The 20,527-nt window shown below is 42.8% G+C and overlaps 1 protein-coding gene across 3 annotated transcripts in view; it reads left to right on the forward strand.

Moving 5' to 3' along the window:
- LOC110859280 (enolase-phosphatase E1) overlaps window positions 1–20,527 on the forward strand; it is a 38,705-nt gene that overhangs the window by 15,798 nt on the left and 2,380 nt on the right. The window contains exons 2-4 of one of the 3 annotated variants that reach the window (XM_022108193.2): window positions 3,493–3,542; window positions 19,045–19,244; window positions 19,739–20,044. In XM_022108193.2, the coding sequence (XP_021963885.1) occupies window positions 19,119–19,244; window positions 19,739–20,044 (432 nt within the window). In that variant the 5' untranslated portion in view covers window positions 3,493–3,542; window positions 19,045–19,118. Of the gene's footprint in view, window positions 1–3,492; window positions 3,543–11,123; window positions 11,279–18,655; window positions 18,814–19,044; window positions 19,245–19,738; window positions 20,045–20,527 lie in introns of those variants that run through there. The other 2 variants (XM_022108196.2, XM_022108194.2) reach the window with 2 other exon arrangements.

Below are 20,527 nucleotides of genomic sequence, written 5' to 3' on the forward strand. Positions count from 1 at the left end.
ATTTCCAATTTTGAAAAATGCTGCTGGTGGGAGGTACGCGACGACGGCTTATCTCGTCAACTCAGCTGCACCCTCCAGTCTCTAATAATCTAATTCTACATTATGCCTCCCGTGTGCGGGGCAGCCAACAACGAGGAGGGCTAAAAAGCAACCCTCTCTTATTTTCCATATAGATACTTGTACAAATACTGGTAAATTGGTTTCGCTGTGTTTGTGAGCCCATTAGTCAATGGACTTATTACAGGAAACGTTGACATATGGAAGTGCGTGGTTAAGAGTGGGTCTATTTTTAGCCTTAAAGAATTGTTGGTGGTGGTGAGAGAGGAAGAAGTGCAGATATTTCCCGTTATGCTACAGGAGATGATACTGCAAGACGTCTCCTTGTGACCACCATCATCATCATAATGCTAATGGGTGTCCTTTTACTTGCATACTCGTAGGACAAGGAGGAACGGTTGAGATTCTTCGACGACGACGACGACGAGCAGCACTTGGCTGTGTGAAGACAAAGCGGAAACAGTTACTTTCTTGGAATGAATTCGTTTATAAATAATTCTAAACGCGTTGTATGCATGGGTGGCGATTAAAGCATAAATTTTATACCAAATAAAGTCTATGGAACTTCATGAACCCCAGTCACATGACACTTTATGTGTGCCCACATACATGAATCCACTCCACGAAGCCCTGCACTGCAGAGTTAATTGGCAAGTGGTATGAAATCTGAAACATTCCAATTTATCAGCACGTATGCATTGTTCAAGGTTCATCACTTTGATGGGCTGGGGGAACAAGTGATGCAATTATTAAAGCATTTCACACAGACAATGACAAAGCGAGGAGGAGGGTCTCCTTCCATCTCTCTCTGTCACCAGCCTCAAAGCATCCAATAATCCTCTTGCAACTCTAAAAATTGGAAATCTGGTCAAAACTTGACTGCATCACAATTTACACGTTTCCTAAAATAAAAAAAAGATTTAAAATTTCATCAATCCAATTTTTCCACGCAGACTTTGCTCTTAATAAAAATAATAAAAAAGTTTCTTCTCTCTGGATCAAGTTCAAAACTTTATGCACTTCCTTTGCGTGAGTTTCTCCACTCAAACTGCTGCCGTCTTTGGTGTAAGAAGGGAAGAAATATGTATAACGAGGAGATAATAAACTAAGCTGAAGGATGGGAATTGAAACTTGAGCCTGATGTTAGTACATGGTTTGGAGCAAGTACGGATGAGGATGCCATGTCTTTTCACTTACCTTCGTCTCATTCTCTTCTTCGTCTTCAAAAGTTACACAAGTTCCTGGCGTGGAAGAAGCGTTTCCTCCACTGGAGTGGACTCGTATGTATTCACTTTTGACTGCTATCTCCTCAGTCGAATAAGTGGCTCCAGTTTCGATCCGTTCTCCCAACAGCGTTTATCTAATTTTGATGGATAGGTTTGCTTTGCTTGCCCCTCTCTCCAACCAAATACCTCCATCCCGTCCTAATAAATTACAGCACTTTTATTGTTATTAGTACACGCTCGGAATGGACATGGCCCACTTCATTTCTCAGGATTACTTCATTTATGTGTGGGACTGCATCTTCCTTCAGAGCCTTTTTCTGCATTTCATTTAAGACACATTTTATTCTTGGCTTGATTCAACGGGATCTCGAGCTCATTGTGAATTTATACTTTTTGTGTGAGTACATACATAATTTAGGAACATCGGGACCAAAGTTTGTGGTGCTTTATATTTATTGCCTACTTAATGCAAGTATTTTATGGTTCCTGTTCCCAACTCTTGTGGTCCTTCATGTGTGAACTCTTTTGTAAAAGATGAGCCCATGTAATGATGTGATGTCGGTAATACAGCGTAATCCCAGCAGAGTATATCTCGAATATCCACCACGGCCATTATTGCATTATTGCGTTACACATTGAGTTCCCGTAACAAACAATTCGGTGGTGGTGTCACTGGTGGCGATGGTTTATTGCATGTTTGCTGGTGTGACACAACAAAACACATTGTGTAAAGAAATCTGTGCTTTGGAGACTGACACAGACATCATCGACCTCAACGAAGCCAAAGTCTTCAACTCGAACTGACTCTCATCCAACATGCAGCATGGATGGATGGCATTAAAAAGCACAATGTATCTAATAGCTCACTTACTTTTATCTCTCGTTATTCTCCACTCTCACCCTTTGTACGAACCACTCATACTCGCATTCAAAAGGACGATTTGGAAATATTTATAACTTTTTCGAATTGGATCCATCTCTTCTTTATCACCTTAATTTTGGACCTTTTAAAGCGTTTAAAATAAATGTCCCCGGCTATCGTCTCGACTTATGGGAATTCCTCGTCTTGGTCCTTGTGGGATACTGTGTGTGTGTACTTACATATGCACGAGTAGGATGCGGATAGCCGAGAAGTTGAAGATGGACCTTAAAGTGTGTCTTTTAAAGGTTGGCTGGACGCGTATTCTTCTTGGCTCGAATGCTAATCTACTCATGAATTTCGTGGTCACGGTCACCACCACGCAGGGAGCGAGTGGGAAGAAGAAGAGTTGGACTTTAAACCCTAAATCTTGATGTATCGACCCAATCCAGTCATTCAAATATTTTTCTTTATTCCTCAGACTCCAGCAGCCAACCCACATCGCGTCTACGTACTCCTCTCCGAAATCCTAAGCCATTTAAAGGCCAAGGTCTCCATGCTCCTTGTTGACTCTGCTTGGTTGCGTAATCTTCATTTGTTCCGTTTCTCCTCAGAAAAGATTAGCAGGTCTCCGCTTCCACAGATTCGTCAGAGAACTTTGAGAAAAAGGGGACATTGTAACAAACTTGAGGTACTTGCAATGCCTCCATCCCGCACGTAATAAGGAAAAAGTTTGGTTCGTTTGAGGGTGACTTTCGTCGTTGACTCGAGTAAATAATAATGCCGAGAAGGGCTGATAAGGCAGGAAGTCTGGGGAATGTTCATTTCCAAACTTTGCTTGCTCTCCCATGTATCAACACGAAGTGTGAGGCGGACGAAGGAGAGCACATTTCATGGTGGTGGTAATTATCAGCCTGACATTGTTTCTCATCTCAAATTATAAGTGATGAGCTATTATTTCACGCCATGAATGTGATGAGTCAGTCATGTGCAATGCTTACACGAAAACCAACTTGCATGGGCCACATCGGAGTTCACAGAATTCTTCTATGCTTCTAATTCCTGATTCACTTGGAGTCTTGAGGATCATGAGCAATCGTTGGTCATTTCTTCATGACCAACTTGAGGCACTAATCATCATCTTCTTCACACAACTTCCGAGAAGAATGTGCAATCATGAGATTCTAGTTTGAAGGCATTTGAATTATTTAATGAGATGACGAATTAAACGTGTCAACGAGGCAGGATATTTAGCCTACTGTTTGCCTTACTGCCTTATTATTAGCTGCTCATACTTTGATCAGGAATGACAATTTTACTAAATATTATTCCTTTTTCATTTTATTGCAGAATCAGATCATATTTCCCGAAGCGTTTGGAATAATCGGATTCCTGTCACGGTAATTCATTTTAACTTTGTATGTAAACAAGCTCATAAAAATGGTGAACGCGGCGATGGTCGACAGCGAATGATGTCATTTTTAGCCCGAACCAGGGCTTATGTAATCGTCATGTCCGTCCGTCTGTCCGTCCGTCTGTCTTTCGATAACTTTCGAACGAGTTGACCGATTTGGACCAAATTTGGTACAGACATGTATCTGGGCAATGCAACGACCGAGTTCGAAGATGGGTTCGATCAGAAAAGTTTTGGACCGGTGGGGGTCATCGGAGTGGGTGGGGTATTATGCACCAAAATTTCAAAATTGTGTTAGAAAGCTGAAATTTGGCATAGAGGTTGCTAATGGCTCATAATGAAAGAATATGAAGTTAAATTGGGAAATTTTTTCAACCGGAGGTACCCGAAGGGGTGACCCATACCGATTTTTCAAAATCATCCAATCGAGCTGAAATTTGGTATAGAGGCTGCTAAAGGCCCCTAATGGAAGAATATGAAGTCAAATTGGTAAAATTTTCATATCCGGAACCCGTTGGGGTGACCCATACCGATTTTCATAACTTGTCCCAAAAAACTGAAATTCGGAACGGTGATACTTAATGGCTTCGCATGAAATTATATGAAGTCAAAGATAAACAAAAAGTAACCAGAGGGGCACTAAGGGGTACCCATACCGATTTCTAAGAGTTTATATATTTAGCTAAAAATTTAGCGTGGAGTCGAAAAAATAACTTAGGATTAGAGTTTTGGAGGGTTGAATTTTGAAATTTTATAATTGAAAATTCTGACAAAAGTGAGTTTACTAATCAACCCTGGTTCGGGCTAAGCAAAGCTGTACTGATAGGTTTTCCTTACTCTATTTTCCCATCCTCTAATTCGCACGCAGTACTCTTCTGACTGAATGGTCAGACTGGTTCAGTTGGGGAGATGACATGTGCTAGATAAGTGAAGGGAGGGAGGGTTGCCACCTAGCCCAGCAAGAAATCCCGACCATTCTATCTCCCCAACAGCCCACCCCTCTCTCGCAGTGCTTATTATTCCGTCTACCATTTTCGCAGCTGGATGGACATAAATGTCGAAATGGGCAGAGAAATCTGAGATGCATAGCAAATTTTTAGGGATTCTGATTCCACTTATCGGATTATCTTCTTGGTTAGCTTTATCCGAAAACTTGCTCATACGTACGTACGTACGTATCGTGTTTCGATTTGCTTCACACAAGAAAATGAGACGATAAATAAGCTGGAGATGAAGTGCGAATTCTGATGCTCCACCAACCACATTCTGCTCTCTGCAGCATAATTTGTCATGTGCATGCACATACCACACCACATGCCTTCCTTCCATGCCGTGGTTTGGTTTTAAACATGCAAAATTTGTGCACCACAATTCTTAACGTGGCATGTCTAAGCGGACAGGGTACCACCCGACCGACACGTTAATGATACAGATGATGATGATGCCTCAAGGAATTTGAGCAGAAAAAATTTGAGATGCTTGCACATTTCCTTTACGTCCTCGCACAACAACAGCCCTCATTTTCTCACGAGGAGCAATGAGTAGTTAAAAAACAGCCTTGTCCATTAGTCTTAAAGTTGTCTATCTGCATGCATATCTTTCTCTCCTTCTCGAAATTAATTTCTGCTGGCGTAGGCATCATTTATTTACACTTTGAACATTCGAGTCGTCTGACTGAATATCTGGCTGGAATTTGCAAGGGAACAAAAGTGGGATGTTTATGGGAGAGTGGATGGAATTTGGTGACGAAGTTGAGAATGAGGGTGAAGTGAGACGAAATGGGAAAAGATGATTAAAAGGCAGGGTTGGAGGGGTAGCGCAGGGGACACGAAGAGATGGATTGAATTCTTGAGCCTCAAAGTTTCTCACAATAATTCTCTGGGCATTGAAGATGTTCCCCGACCATAAATTATCCTCCAGGCAGCCAAAGACCCAGCAGAAGCAGTGGACTCCTTTTCTTGGGAATTTTTAGAGCTGCTGAGCTACTGGAGATGGATCGGAAGACATTCAATTCAATTCAGTTCACACCCCTTCGCATTCGTACTTGGTTCGTGGTGCCTCATGCTCCTCGGATGACTCCTTCCGACGATGATGCATTACCAAATATTACGATACCACATATGCAGCGTACGTGGTGCGTAGTATTTTTATTCGGCGTCATGGAATGCAGTCGGGTCGGTTGGGGTTGAGAGGAGTGTGAGATTACAAATCCAAATATTCCTGCATTTTCTGAGCCGATTGTCAATTGTCGCTCGTTACACATAGCACAGGGACTCGACTCTGTGGAGACAATCTACATCTTTGTAGAGAATGGTGTATGGTGTCAGGGAGGAAGATGTGTTGGCTGGCTCAAGTTTTCAATGGATGAGAGTGTCAAATTTTCATACAGATTTCCCCATTTTCAGATTTTGTATCATTGTGCAACGCTGGAATTTGTGATTGGGTGGGGGCGATGGCACAATAGATAGCTCCTCAGTCACTCAGACTGCATCTCCGCACACACAAAAGTCAGAGTTATTGCTGGCATTATTCTCATATTTAAAATTCATGCTGATCCATCTTGCGTTGCGTGTAGTTGCCAGTATTCATTGAGTGGGAGACATGGAGTACATTAAAATGAGTCGTTAAAAATGAATTGCATAAATTCCAATGAAAAATCAAGTTTCCTGTGGAGCCCTTTTGAAAATGCTACGAACTAGCTCCACCCGCCAAACATTGGCACAAAATTTTCCGCGTAAACCTGCAGAAGATATCTCTTCGACAGACTCGATGCGTCTTTCTTGGAGCAGTAAAGATGAGCCAAGCAGTTGGCACATGTTGGATTTTTTGACGTGGAATGCGTTTCCTTCTGAGCGTAATGATCTCCATCGTGGCGTTGGGTTGCGTTGAGAGGAAAATATGAAGCAAGGATATTGCTCAGCCCAGCGGGAGAAAGCACTGGCTCTCCGCCTAATGTTTCAAGTTCAAGGATCAACCAGGGTGGCACGCTACGAGACTTTTCGGGGCTTTCGGGGTCGTTTGCACTCGTTATTTACCATTTGCATTGGAGCCTCTCTCTGGTAGAACGTGCACCATTTGCGGCCAGGTGCTGCATTTGGACAGGGTTGCATTTGTTTGTGTTTGCGGTGCGACGTTGCACGTGCATTTCACTCCATGATACGTATCCTTCGCATCTTGAGCATCGTCAATGTTTAATGAGGTTTTGGCAGCGCAACTTTAAAAATTTACAACTCGCTCCCTGCAATCCTTTCAGCGTGAAGATGTTTTCCAGGCAGTACATCTTGAGCAAAATGCAGATGCTTTCTCTAAAAGCCATATAAATACCAACATGGATCTACACATGTACATGCTTAAAGAAGGAGAAGTAGATTACGCGTGGAGGAGTAATATGCGGCGTAAACCTTTCAGGAGGAATACTCAACATGGTGAATAATTTAAATTTGGCATGAGTAATTTGAGCGAGATGGAGATTCGTTGACAATAAAAAGCCTCGACTCGAGTTTGAAATTGCAGTGTCGTCCATTCTCCGTCTGCTACTTGGGCAATAATGAATCTTTTATTTCCTCCTTGGGTGGAAACCCAACGTGGGATGTGCGTGCGTGTACATTATTGTGTGCTGAGAGGAGGAGGAGATGAGTGCCTCCAGTGTCACGGGCACAGCGACCAAGTGCTAATATCTGCAGTGGGACGACCACGTACATGAGTCCCGTCGCCTTGTTTGCTAGACCCGAGTGGAGATTTTATTCCCTCATATTTTACTTTTAAGTGCACCTCCAAGGACTACCTACAGACTTTTCCCAGTTTAAATAAATGCCTTCCCAGTACTTTCGCCAAAAACTATTTTCCTTCCGCCACCAGCGAGAAAACCATCACTCTTCCTTCTCCTCCAAACCGGTCGCTCCTCGTGGCGGCATCCGTCTCGCCCATTGCAAAGTTTTAGCACGGGAATTTCCAAGACTTTCATGCGAGCTCTTTCCCCAGAACTAGCCCAAGATCAGCAAGAATATTATCAACCCTCCGCCCTCCCATTCCTCTCCCCATCGTCTCAGTTTCCCAAATTGTAAATCTTTCGCTCGTGTATTGATCCTCGTCCCCACAACTGCTCACCCACCCCACTCCACGACGTCCATACACTGTGGTCTGCTGTGTGGTGAGGTGGTGGTCGTCGCAGAGAAATGGGGAGGAACAGGCAAAGAAGTTTCATTCCGGCAGCAGAACATGGACTTTCTTGTAAACTTTCGTATTTCACTTTCTTCTTAATTCAAATAGAAGATGACAAGAGTTCAAATTAAATGAAAATCTACCACAACGTCCCCACACCACCAGCATGGGCAGGGCAAAGAGAGAGAAAGCGTATATACATACTTGAATCCGCATGTTTCATATAAATCATACATACGTACGTACAACATGCTAGTTTCGTGTAAAGTTAGCCACGGGCCGGCGCTCGTGCACACGCCGAACGTAACAAAGACGTCAAAAACTGCAACATGTTCCGAGAGAACAAATGTCGCCGTCCAAAAAACATCACATTTGAAATGTAAGTTATTTGATGGGAGAGAATGCAAGTATAAAAGTGCGTGATGAGTTGGCATGAGTTGGCCAAGGGTGAGTGCACCATCAACCACCGCATGGGATTTCCCCAGCCCAATGTCTAGACCAATATCACCCGCACTATTCACCCTGGTCCTGATTTTCCGTGGGAGAGATAGATACCCGGCTTCCTCCCCACTCACTTTTACTCACTCCAGACTCCACTGCCGGCTGGTGAAAGTAGTCAAGTTCTGGTCGTGGTCTATCTTTCGCATGCTCTCTCTCTCTCCCTCTCGACTGAATTCCGTCCAAGCAACCCGATACCCGGCTCTCTCCACCCTCCGCTCATCCCGTGCATGTGTGTGCATCAAAGGAGGCAAGTTCAATGCCATGCCGTCATTACGTAACTCATGAAACGCACTCCTCCACGCATTCGTGAAGAGGAGAAAGCAACGGCCGTCGCTCTTCTTTCTTTCTGCCTCTCGCATTTCCTACAACGTTTCCATTCTAATTTGTGCTCTCTCTCTCGTACAGTGGATATGGCGTAGTTTACAATACAGGCGAGGCGAGGGCATTGGCTGCGTTTTATTTTATTTAGGATTTAACTAACGATCCCACTCCTTATTCGATGGTTCTGCTGTGAACATTTCAACCCAGACTTTCCTTCTATGATGCGTGCGGGTGATATGGAGCCTGGCCTTATCTGGCTCTCTCCTCACTTGACTTTCTTCCCCTCCTCTCTCAGATGCTGGGATGAAGTGCAACGCCATTCTTGCTTACACCAGCCGACATGGAGACCTGAGAGTCAGAGGAGCGAGTAGGTTAGAGTGAAAGGCTGGTGGTATAGGATGACATCGGTATTCTCTCTCCGTGCATCATCCTCTATCCCCAAGTGCACCAACACAAATGGAGAAAAGTCACAAGACTCGAGACAAAAAGTCTCGAAAATAAATGCGCTACGTATGTTCTTCTCCGTCGCGTGTATGCAGCACCAAGAGTCCCGCGCTATATCGCTTTGCTATGCATCCGACATTTCATCTTGAAAAATTGTTGCTCTCTTTTCATCTCGAAATGAAATGGGAAAGTAAAGGTACAAGATTGTGATGGTGAGATTTGTCAAGATTTTATTTCATTGGGAATTTCATTGGGTATCCAGAATCAAGAGTAATAACCTACTCACTGCTACAACGTCTCCCAACTTCACAAACCGAAATCGTGTCGGAGAAAACCAATTATTTAGCCAGCGGGAACTCTAACCAGCTTTCACTTCCAAATGACGACGGTTCTTATTCTTACAAGTGTTATGACTAGCAGGAGGGATACACAAAGCCAATAATTGAACGGGAGCAAAGTTGAAAGTAATTTTGGTCGCAATTGCAATTTCGCTGCTCTCCTCTTCTGACAAGAGATGAGAACGTTTGGGTTTCGTATAGTCGAGTTAAATGGCATTTGCCACGGTGCATTATCTTCCCGTGTGTATCCACTTCTCGGATAGACAACGACAAAGTGCGCCCATCACGCCCATCCTCTTATTTCCCTAGCCCTCCACCTCCTCCTCCCTCTTATTATTGCGGATCCATCCGATGTATATCTATAATACCTGGTTCAGTCTTTCCCTTCCCGTTGCTGCTTTTTTGGGAGTTTTTTTCCCTCAAATTCACATCCATTCCAACAAAATAGTCCATTGACTCTTCCAAATCATCACCACGAGCATAACATCACAGGAAGCTCTATTATTGCATCTCTGAGGGGAACTTTGTAAACTTATACGCTGCGAGTGAGCTGTCTATCTCCGCCGCCGCCACAGATGACAGATCAAAGACCAAAAGGCCAATATTGTTAATGGATGAGTCTCTTAGTCTTTTTACTCTGTTGTGATGTTTGCTAAAATACCCCAAGTTGGTTGTTTAGTAATGAGAACAACAGCTCGGCGACAATCGCGAGGGTCCGTTATTATTGCGTCTCAATACTTGAACCCTGCACTTGCCCATTAATGTCACTGCCTTTTCTACAAAATCTATGCACGATAGCATGGCTCCTTCAATGTCCTCATGTTGCGTTTGTCTTGTGAGGAGAGTGGCTAATTTCGACAGTCATTAGTCACGCCGTTATTACACCCTGCTCTCTGATGCTTTGTGGTTAATGAATGTCCCAATAAACTTGTCAAGTTCATGATGAAATGCAATTTTGTGGCTCACAATTTGACGAAATTGTAAAGCCCAGCTCATATTATTTTGATGGAATTATGATCATGAAGCTGATATGGCTGAGGAGACCATTCTCTGAAATCATTACACACAGCTAAAATCTCATCACAGCTCCCAAATTTCATACTGGAAGAGCCTGGTCGTCGAATGGGCTGTAATGATGATGCACTTACGCTTTGGGACAAACGACTGTTTTAACTGATACGACAGTAAATGTGTGTATTTATTTGCTTGGGTGGATTCATTGGACTGGACGCAACTACGTACATATTTGCTCGAGCTGCAGTTAAAATAGAGCGAGTGACTCATTTTACGTATGCACAGTTCTGTGGTAAAGTCTAAAGTGGATTAAATCCATTGAACATGGATGCATATTGAATTACTCGATTGCATTAAGTTGAGTTAAGTTGACTGGCTACAAGTTAGTACAAACAGTGGGCAGTTGCTTTGTCATGTCAAATTTATCATTTTCCTGACGGCGTCGCTATGTTGCCATTTTCACCGACGGTGATGGGTCACTCTAAACCCCCTTGTTCCGCTGTCGTTTGTGCGAGCAGAGTCATTTGTGGTCAAATCAGCGCAATTTCAGCGTTGTCACTCTATAACGGTGTTGTGGAACCAGCCAGTGGAATTTACACCAAATATTTGCAATGAAAGTTATGCAGTGAGTTGAGCTGGCTCCATAAGTTAATTGAAAAGATAAACAATATGCGGAAGTGTGACAATTTACAGGAGTGACGTCACCTATTTTCTTAGGAAAGGCAAACGAAATGTATGTCCATTACAGTTCACCACTCGGCCCAGCTAGAGTCATTTTGCAGGACGAGTACGCACAATGACCACCTCGAGCTGACTACCTCCTCAGTGTAACGACTAACCTTCATTGTGCTCCCATTTAATCCAAACATTTTAAAGTTCTCTTTGTGTCACACATTGTCAGTTCGTCACGTTATTTGAAATTACTTTGGAGGAGCTGCAATAGGTATGTGCACAGTTTAGCTCGGTTTTAGCTTCTCTTATTAAAGCAGCTTTTTGGAAATTACGCCTGAAACATAGTTTGTAGAAATGGGAAAGGCATGGACTTTGTGAATGAGTGAGGCTTCTTCATAGTCGCACTCATCATTCATAATGGTCACACGATCTCGGCTTCCACATTCTTCACAACACGTCATGTCATTGTCACATTTCAAAGTTTCCAGTCAGCCAAAACACAAACCTTGTGTGTGTGAACCCATCTGGCGTTGGTCAGCGTCTGGAGGAATTACGGCAAAGTTGATTGACACGTTTTCCATGAGCGATGCATGCCCATGATGAAACCACTCGGTCTACATCTTCGTCTTGGTGGTGGATTGAAACTCGTAGTTTGTGGGAAACCGTCGAGTCTTTTTTGTAGGCTTGGGTTTTTCTCGTAGAATTCAAGTGATCCCAGAACTGCAAAGGTTTCCTGCACCATTTAGCCCGACTTTCTCTGTGGAATTCGCCCGACGCTGATGCTGATGATGATCAGACTCTCTCCGTCTACATCATCATCATAATCATTATCTTCTCTGGTGGTGGGAGAGAAAAGCTTTTGTGATGATCTCGCAGTCGGATTAAATTAGCTTTCTTCCCGAGAACTTGGCTCTGATGGGTGTGTCATTGTCACAGGAAGAGGAAATACAGGGATCGGGATGGTGGGTGGATGTGTATTCGTCGAGACAAGAAATATCCAGACACGAAGGAAGACGATCGGAGTGGATTAAATTAAACATGATATTTGCACAATGACGAGTGACCAAGTGAATGATGATGAATCATCTCAATTTGACGCTCTGTTTCGTCCTGAGAGTGTAAATACGATTGGCATTAAATGTGTGTGCTTTCCAATTTGAACTTTCACCACGAGCTTTGACGGGAGATGAGATACAATTTGTGAATCTCGACCGTCGTGCCGTGAGGACAATTGCGTGTGGGAATGGTTTCGTGGGTTGTTGTTAGTACTTGTAATGTGAAGTTCGAAATGAGGTCGGTTCTCACTGCATTATTTAGCATTTTGATCTCGACGTGGCACAATCTTCCCTTGCTTACGCCTTGGTCTTGGCTCCAACCACAACAGCACAAGCAAAATCAATGCTGTTGCTGCTTTTGTGAATTCCAGGGAGTGGAATCTTTGCAGTATATTGTTCCTCCTCGAGAGTAATAATGTATCCATCAGACTGACACTGCTCTTGAATCTCCGCTTTCGTACTCTCCAGCTCCTTCCTTCCTGCTGGGAAAGTAAAAGTAAATCTGGATTGAACCGCCGAGTACGCATACTGAGCGGAAATAGTAGAATGACAAGATTTATGTCTTTTTTCTGCACACACAGAAACTTGCAAACTGTGAAGGAGAACTTGTTCAAATTCCAGTGATCCTTGAAAAAAAGTTACCAGGAATGTGACCATGCTACAGTTCTACACGCTGGCTAATAATAATTTTGGTGAACAAAAAAACTGGAAACAGTTTATCAATATTGGTCTCTCAAACAAAACAGGAAGTTTGGAAAGGACGGAAACTTGATTTTAATCACGTTCATTTGATCATTATTAATAGGTTACATTGAGTTGTTGGATAATCCAGCCTTAAATCTTCCATAATTCATAATTCAATTCTCGACGTCAAACTTTAGACGTTATCTGTCTCTCCCTTGAACCCACAAACCCAACGCCAACAGGGCATATGTAGTATATACTATAAATCGTGGTGGTGCGGTGCTGCTGGTTGAGTAATACATTTCTAATAAATAAATCCTTAACTAAATTTGACAGGCGACTGAGTGAGTGAGTGAGTAAAAAGTGGAGCTAAAGTGCATTAATTGCATCCATGCATATTGTGTAATGTGGGAAGGCAATTTAGGCTGCACTCACTCACTCACTTTTTCAACTGGCACATATCAGATCAGATCCAGTAGTTGAGCACATTTAGTTAGTCTGGAAAAGGAAGATGAATGAACCAGTTGAGCTAATTTATTCAATTGATTTCTCAACTCTCGAGACTCGTCTGCTCCAAGTTGTACTAAAATCGTGAAAAGCGCAGTGCTGCAACTGCAACTGCACCCTTCGTCTCATCTCTCCTTATTTTATTTCATTGCACAACCATTCAGCCAAAACCCACTCCACCGCTCGTATGGACACATAAAATAAACTTGAGCCAAATTTTTAGTTTAAACGCTCCATTCAGCTCCAATTGTGGATGGACTTCATTTCTCACTTATTTGGTTCTGAGACTTGAGAGTGACGCGGCTGGTTTCGAGATTCTTTTCGACGACGCGATAAGCAGACGACTGATGGAGGAGAGATAACTTTTCGGTTCTTAGGATCGAACTGGGCCTGATTTTCTCCGCATTTGGCGCTAATTGGGACTAAACAATTTCCCACCGGAGAGGAACTTTGAGTGTGAAAAAGGATGTAATAAACGGGGGAGCAAGCAGTAATAAACCTGCAAATGAGCTGTGGCAGTGGACGAGGGTGGAGGTGGCGGAGGAGGGAGTGAGAAAACCGTTTTCGGAAACGTATTATTTGGTTAGCTAATGAGCAAAGGGGTGATTCTGCCAGCACAAAACTTGTGCATCCTGCTAGTGCTGCACACACATCCATAATTTCACAGGTTAATTCGGACCCCGCTTTCGGTGCGGCGTGGATAAACGCTCATCAAATAGATGTGCGTTGATGGAAAATTTTATCCGAGCTGTCCTCGTTTTAATCCAAACTCGGAGGAAATTAGCGTGTGAGGAGAAATGTGGCTGGAAGACGACACGGATGCATCTGCTATAATATGCCTGCTCGCTTTTTGCCTTCGTCATTTCCTAAATGGGTTCAGCCTAGTTGTTTCGTGTCCAGGTAGGGCGGATGGCAATGCACTCGTCTCACTCCCTCCTTCTGGAACATGAAGCGACTGATTCCGATATATTTTGAATACAATATATGGATCATCCTGTATACACATCAACTAATGTGCTAGACATTTAATTGCGCAATACATCCAAAATGCTGAGTTAAGATCTCCTCGCCTGCGTTTGTTAATTTTGACTTCTGGATGGACGGGCCAAATCCTGAATGAAGCCAGACATGGTGGATGGGCAATAAACAAACAGTTTCCATACACCCTAAAGATTTAGCATCATATCCACGTATGGATGGATGTGGATAGAATGTACCAGTCCTAAAACTCTGTACGATTATTACTACTCGCAGTTTCAGTTCCATTCAAATATGGAATGTCTTATTGGACGCCTAATTTGCGCCATAAATGCTGTTTATTCTTCAGCAGTGGCACCATCCTCGTCTCCGTAAATCACGGGAAGTGTCAAACAATTTACGACCCTACTTTTTGCAATCATTCCACACGTTTTATCTTCACGAGGAAGGAGAGTAAGTTGCCATTTTGTTGACAACTAACATCAACAAAGGATTGTGATGCGGATAATCTGTTCCAAGATTTATCTACATATAACAACGCCATAAACCTTTGCACACACCACTCGGATGGCACTCCACAAAATTGGTGGACTTTAAAAAGTATGCAAAGGAGGGAAATGAATGGCTTGTTTTTCTGTGCGTAAGTATCTCAGCACTGGCTCAGAGGCAGGATTTAAGGGAAATACGCCAAGAAAGGTAGAATGTGGTCCATTTTTCACCAGTCGTACTCGCCTATTTCCTCGCTCCTCGAGTCGAGAAGGGTTCCTTTAACCATATTCAAAATGTAGTCCCATCCATTCTTCTGCAGCGTTTTGCATGATCTCAAAAGCAGTGATTTCGGTGGAGTGAGAACATTGCTCAAAATTCAAAATGATAAAGAGAACCAGCGTCTTGGTCCATTTCTCAAAAGTTGAGCATGAAATCTAGTGTGGAGGCAGACATCAGATGTAAATGCGTGCGTACACAGAAGGCGACTGACAAAGTCAAGCCGGGAGAAAGAGGGGATGACTTGAAGCAATGAATGTATCTGTGTTCTGTCCTGGAAGATATTTGTTTGGAAATTGCATTCCACGCAAGAATTTCTTCAAGAAGCTTCGCAAGAAAACTGTACTCAAATGTGTACGCATGCAGACTCGCCGACTTTTCCCTACGCATTTTCTGAGAAAAATTACCCTCGATTTTTCGGAGAAAAAAATATCCCAAGTGCTTGCAATGATTGTTGATGCGAACCGTTTAGAAAAATCTATACCGCAAAAAGTAGAAATCTATACATACATATATGCACAAGAAGAGTCACTAAACGGTTTCAGTCTGCATTATCCTATGAATATCCATAGAGAGAGAGAGAATATTTTTCACCGTTTGTAGCTGCTGAGGCTGAATATTGGATTTGGTATGCATGCCTGAGTCGGTGAGGAGCATATCCATAAGTGGTCTGGGTGGTGAGAAGGAGGGAGAGAAAGTCCACGGGGTATTTTTGTCTAACAATGCATGGGAAATGGTAAACTCTGAATTTCAAATTGAATCCACTTCCAAATTTGAGAGCATAAAGACTTTCCATTTCTGCCAGGCAAAACATTTTTTTCTCTTTAGACACAATTTATTTAGGAATTTGTTGTGTATCAGCGCTTTCACCGAGTTGCAAATTTTCTGATGGTAATTAAAGTATTTATCAACTTGAGAGTGGAGATGGTAGAAAGTAAATGACTCTGAACGAGACAACGCGACAATTTAAGATGCGTGGAAATGCGAAGCACATTTGTAAAGGAGTCTTATCATCAAATTATTGTGTCTGTGATCCGCCTTAATGCCGGCTTGGAAATGCATTTAGTTTTCTCTCAAAGCAAACCACGACTGTGTCCGCGGGTTGAACTCCTCTGTCAGGCAGGAGAAACAAATTGTCCGAGTTGTTGTGGACGGGAAGAGAAAGCGAAGCAAGATGTGCGTATGGCAGTGTGGATGGAATCTTGGTTTTTTGTTGCTTAAAAAGTGTGTAGCAGGCAGCAGGGTCCATAAAAAGAGGAGCAGATTGGAATTGCTCTGGCTGGATTTTCGATTGAATTTATTTGAGGATGAAATGGCTTTCCGACTTTTGGAGTTTTGTGCTGAAAGAGTTCGCCGCAAGGACGACCACACACGCGACGACTTTCTTCGCCTCTCACGGCTTCCTCCTCATCCTGCTTTGGTCAGTCGTCACCAGACTTCATATCCTTCCTTGAGCTTTCGTGGATACAGTTCGAGAGAGGAGGGGCTGAGAAAGAGCGAGTGATGAGACTTCACGGGATGACAGGACAGTTCGCGATTGGCGATATATCCCATTATTGAAAGGAAATAGCGGATCAAGGAACAAGTTGCATGCAGCAGCGACTTCTGGCCTCTCGCAAGTTTGCTGCCGTGAGTGAAAGTGGGTTCGCATTTAGTGAGGGGAAGAAGAATCAACCAAAAAGAGCAGCGACTACTAATCCGCTCCATTGTCTTACAAGCTCCTGAACGAATACGGGCAGCGAAGAGCCGTCGGTCGGTTGCATGGATGGCTTTCCTTCCTGCATGGTTCGCCCTCTTGTTGTGACAAGAGAGCCAGCGACGGATGACATTGGCAAAGACAATTCGGTCTGACTCACTTGAGCCGAATGTGCAATTTTGCTCGTTATTGTGGATCCTGCGGCTTCCTACCCGCAACAGTGGCAGCCATGCGAGATTGATTCATCCAGGCGGAGTGATGAACATTTTTATGACGTACAAGAAGCCGAGAGAATGGGGATGAGAATGACGAGCGACGACTGAATGATTTCATGTTCGCATCTCCCTTTCTGTAATTCACAGTCGGTTGGCTTTGCGATAGGAGCCGTGCATGGTTAAAGGGACACAGCGACACTGTATCAATTTCTGAGATGATAAATGAGAAAAGTCACATTCCCACTCCACAAGGCAGAATGATTCCCTGCATGGAACTGGTTGCTCCGTCTGATGCCGTGGCAGTGGTTTGCTTTGACGGGCACCAGCACATCGGAGGGATTTAGAGCGTATTATGCGAACGAGGAGTCTTCATATTATGAAGGCGTAAACTGGGGAAAGATGCTTGTCAGTCAATTTTTGAGACGGAGAGATTGAGAGATGCAGTGCGTAGGAATGGGATAAAGGACGAGGGTTGCTCATACGGGGCGTTGGTGGAGGGCATGGAGAAAGCCGTAAACTTTTTTGAGAGCAACTTTATTACAGTATCAAATGGCCATCAGTTCAAATCTCACATTCTCCCAGTTCGTAATCCACGGATAAATCAAGTGTCAAAATTCTAGGGTTTTATATATTTGATCGATTTCTCCGACTTTTACAAACGAGGCAGGCGACAGGTACGTAGATGTGTGTGCGCAGAATATATTGCGATAAAATTCCAGACAGTTGATACCCCCAAAATTAAAAGTTGACAGGTATATTGCACATATTGTGGCCGTTGTTGTGAAGGTTAAGGATAACTAGATACGCGAGAAGAAACCATTAACCACCAGACGGACGAGTCTTATATAATCGCATAAATATTTTCCATTTTGTAACAAACTTGACTTGACTCTGCTGTAGGACGACGAGCAAGTTTATATTTTATGCTTTTTTTATGATTTCCACCAATATTCACTCAGCCAGGGAGGGTCAAGTACAGGATTGTTACCTGGAGGCAATAACAATGGGCAAATGGAGCCCAACCGGTTTCTTATTCCTTTTTTCTTCAACTTTTGGTCCAGTGGCCGGACAGGAATTGCTCAATAAAGAAAAATACTACAAAATGCACAATAAAATATAACAAAAGAATATAAATATACGGTCGACATATGCACAGCACAACCACGAAAAGCGTTCGAGCAGCCGTCTCAACCCCAGCAGAAGGGGATGAGATCATTCTCAACCGCTTCTGCTGGTCTAATAATCTAAAATTCTCGCAGTTTACGGAGAAGAAAAACGTGCTGCATAATGAATGTTGGGTGGGGGAGATGTTATATTGTTTATAGCATTTCAGGTCCTATTCTGCACAAAAACTTGAGAATCTTCAAGTTTTTTTTTGCAAATTTCTACACACGGTATCCTTCCCTCCCATTCCGGAACTACATATTCCATTTCATTTCATTTCAACTTTTATTCACGTGTAAATGGATATCAGTTAACATATTCTGATCTTATCGAGTTTCGTTGAGTTTCTCTCTAGAAAACTGCTCTTCTGTCGTAATAATTAACAATGCACAAATGCGTAAAGATTGGGTGGACACAAAATTAAGAGTAACCATACGTAGGTACATACTAATCTTACTATTTAACTCTGGTCTGGAGTAAATGAGTAATAAATATGGAATAGGAGCGAAATCCATGAAAAAGAATCTCAGCTTCGTCACGCGAGCCTTGAGGTGAATTGAGGAAACAAAGACCAAGACAAGAAAAGGAGGTTCAGCAGGGCGGGCATGAACGACAATCCACGCACACTACACTTTTATTGCACCTTGATTCAAGTTGATTGTTGTAGTTTTTCGGATTTTGCTATATTTTCTCCTTATTTCGACTTTTGAAGGATTTCTTTGGTTCAACTCCATTCTTGTTGGTGAGTTGTTGAGTCAGTCTGGTTTTCTTTACCAAGTCATGATAATTGCGACGGTCAGGTCGGCTCGGCATGGTTAGGCATGGCACACATTGCATGTGTCGAGTATTTTGTGATATTATCATCCACCAAAGACGAATATTCATTTTACGATTAATAATGATTTATGAACAACAATTGTAATTAGTTGAGCCTTGACCTAACTCCTTATTTCTGTTTGTTTTGTATTTACAGAAGTACTTTTCATCATCTCACGAGTTTTACTGTAGGACGATCTTCTAGCCAGTTTTTACTAATCGTTGGACATAATGGGTAACAAGAGCAGCAAGTCTGTCAACATCTCCACCCCCGGAAAGGGAGACGTCGCAGTCGACGAGAACAATCACGTCGGAAATGGCGACACTGGCAAAAATGAAACCAACAACATCATTGAGGTAAGTGTAAAATAATTCTTCATCAGCTTGACAAATGTACATATATGCATTCTCCATCATTTAAATAGATTCTCAAATTCAAAATGATAGGTCCTTCGATTGCAATTTTCTTTCTGGCGACTGATGGCCTGTCAATTTAATGAAACACTACATTAGCTTAGCTTTTTTGTTTTGATTTTTTTATTTATCGAGTTTGGTAGTGGATTTTATGAGTCTCAAGTTACGACTCATAACAAAGTAAGGATTAAGGTGCCAACTGCACGTAGATTCATGCATTATTTATTTAAAAAAGGATAGTTGTCTGAGCTTGAAATTCTCTCTGGCTTAATTAAATCAAGGTTGTGCCCGAGAGAAGCTAATAAAATCTTTCACGGAATCGTTAAATTGCATCCAAGAATTTTTGATGGCTAGAGTTAACAAGCTCCATATACTTATATAGTAAGTTTATTAATTCAACCATTTAACAAGGCTTTGTTTTTCATGACTTGCATCAGGGGGCGAAGGAGCAAGTGAAGGATCTGATGAAGGATATTGCAATAGAAGCCGTGAAGAAGGGCGAAGAAGTGATGGCAGAAAAAGAAGCGGCGAAACCGAAGGAGAAGGAAAATGATGCTAAGGCCGAGACCAAGGAGGTGGCGAAGGACGAGACCGCTGAGCCGACCACTCCTGCCACCAAGGAGGGCGAAGAGGTCGACAAGAAAAAGGTCCAAAAGAAGCGATCAATCCGAAGCAGATTAAGCTTTCTCAGCAAGGACAAGAAAGCCAAGAAGGAGAAACCCAAGCAAAACGGAGACGTTGAGGTGAGACATTCCACCCCACTCTTTTTTCCCGATACTCGCAACTGCAATGCACAAATATTAATCTCCAACTACGCAACAGGCAAGATGGGTCTAGGTCATGCTGCAAATGAACGAGCGAATGAAAACATACTTGCGACAACTGTATGCATTCTTTTATCCTTCTCCATTATTACTTTGCATGGTTTTCTGCAGAGGTTAAAGTAATATCTCTGGAGCCAACTGGCATAACAGAACACCTATCAATCATTCACCGTCCAGCAGAGTGAATACATGCATACCTGATCCTGCCAATATAATCGCTATTATTCATGCTAATAATTATATTGCATATTGCTAATGCCGAAGCTTGAAGGAAAATCTATGAACCCAGAATGCAATATATTTTTCTCCTTCCAAGCACAGCTATATGTCGCCTATCTGTCATGCACGTTCAGTATTTAGGTATTATGAGTAGATTAACAAATTACTCCGACTTTCATCAGT

The sequence above is a fragment of the Folsomia candida genome, unplaced genomic scaffold (genome assembly GCF_002217175.1).
Source record: "Folsomia candida strain VU population unplaced genomic scaffold, ASM221717v1 Fcan01_Sc025, whole genome shotgun sequence".
In the NCBI taxonomy this organism is placed as follows: Eukaryota; Metazoa; Arthropoda; class Collembola; order Entomobryomorpha; family Isotomidae; genus Folsomia; species Folsomia candida.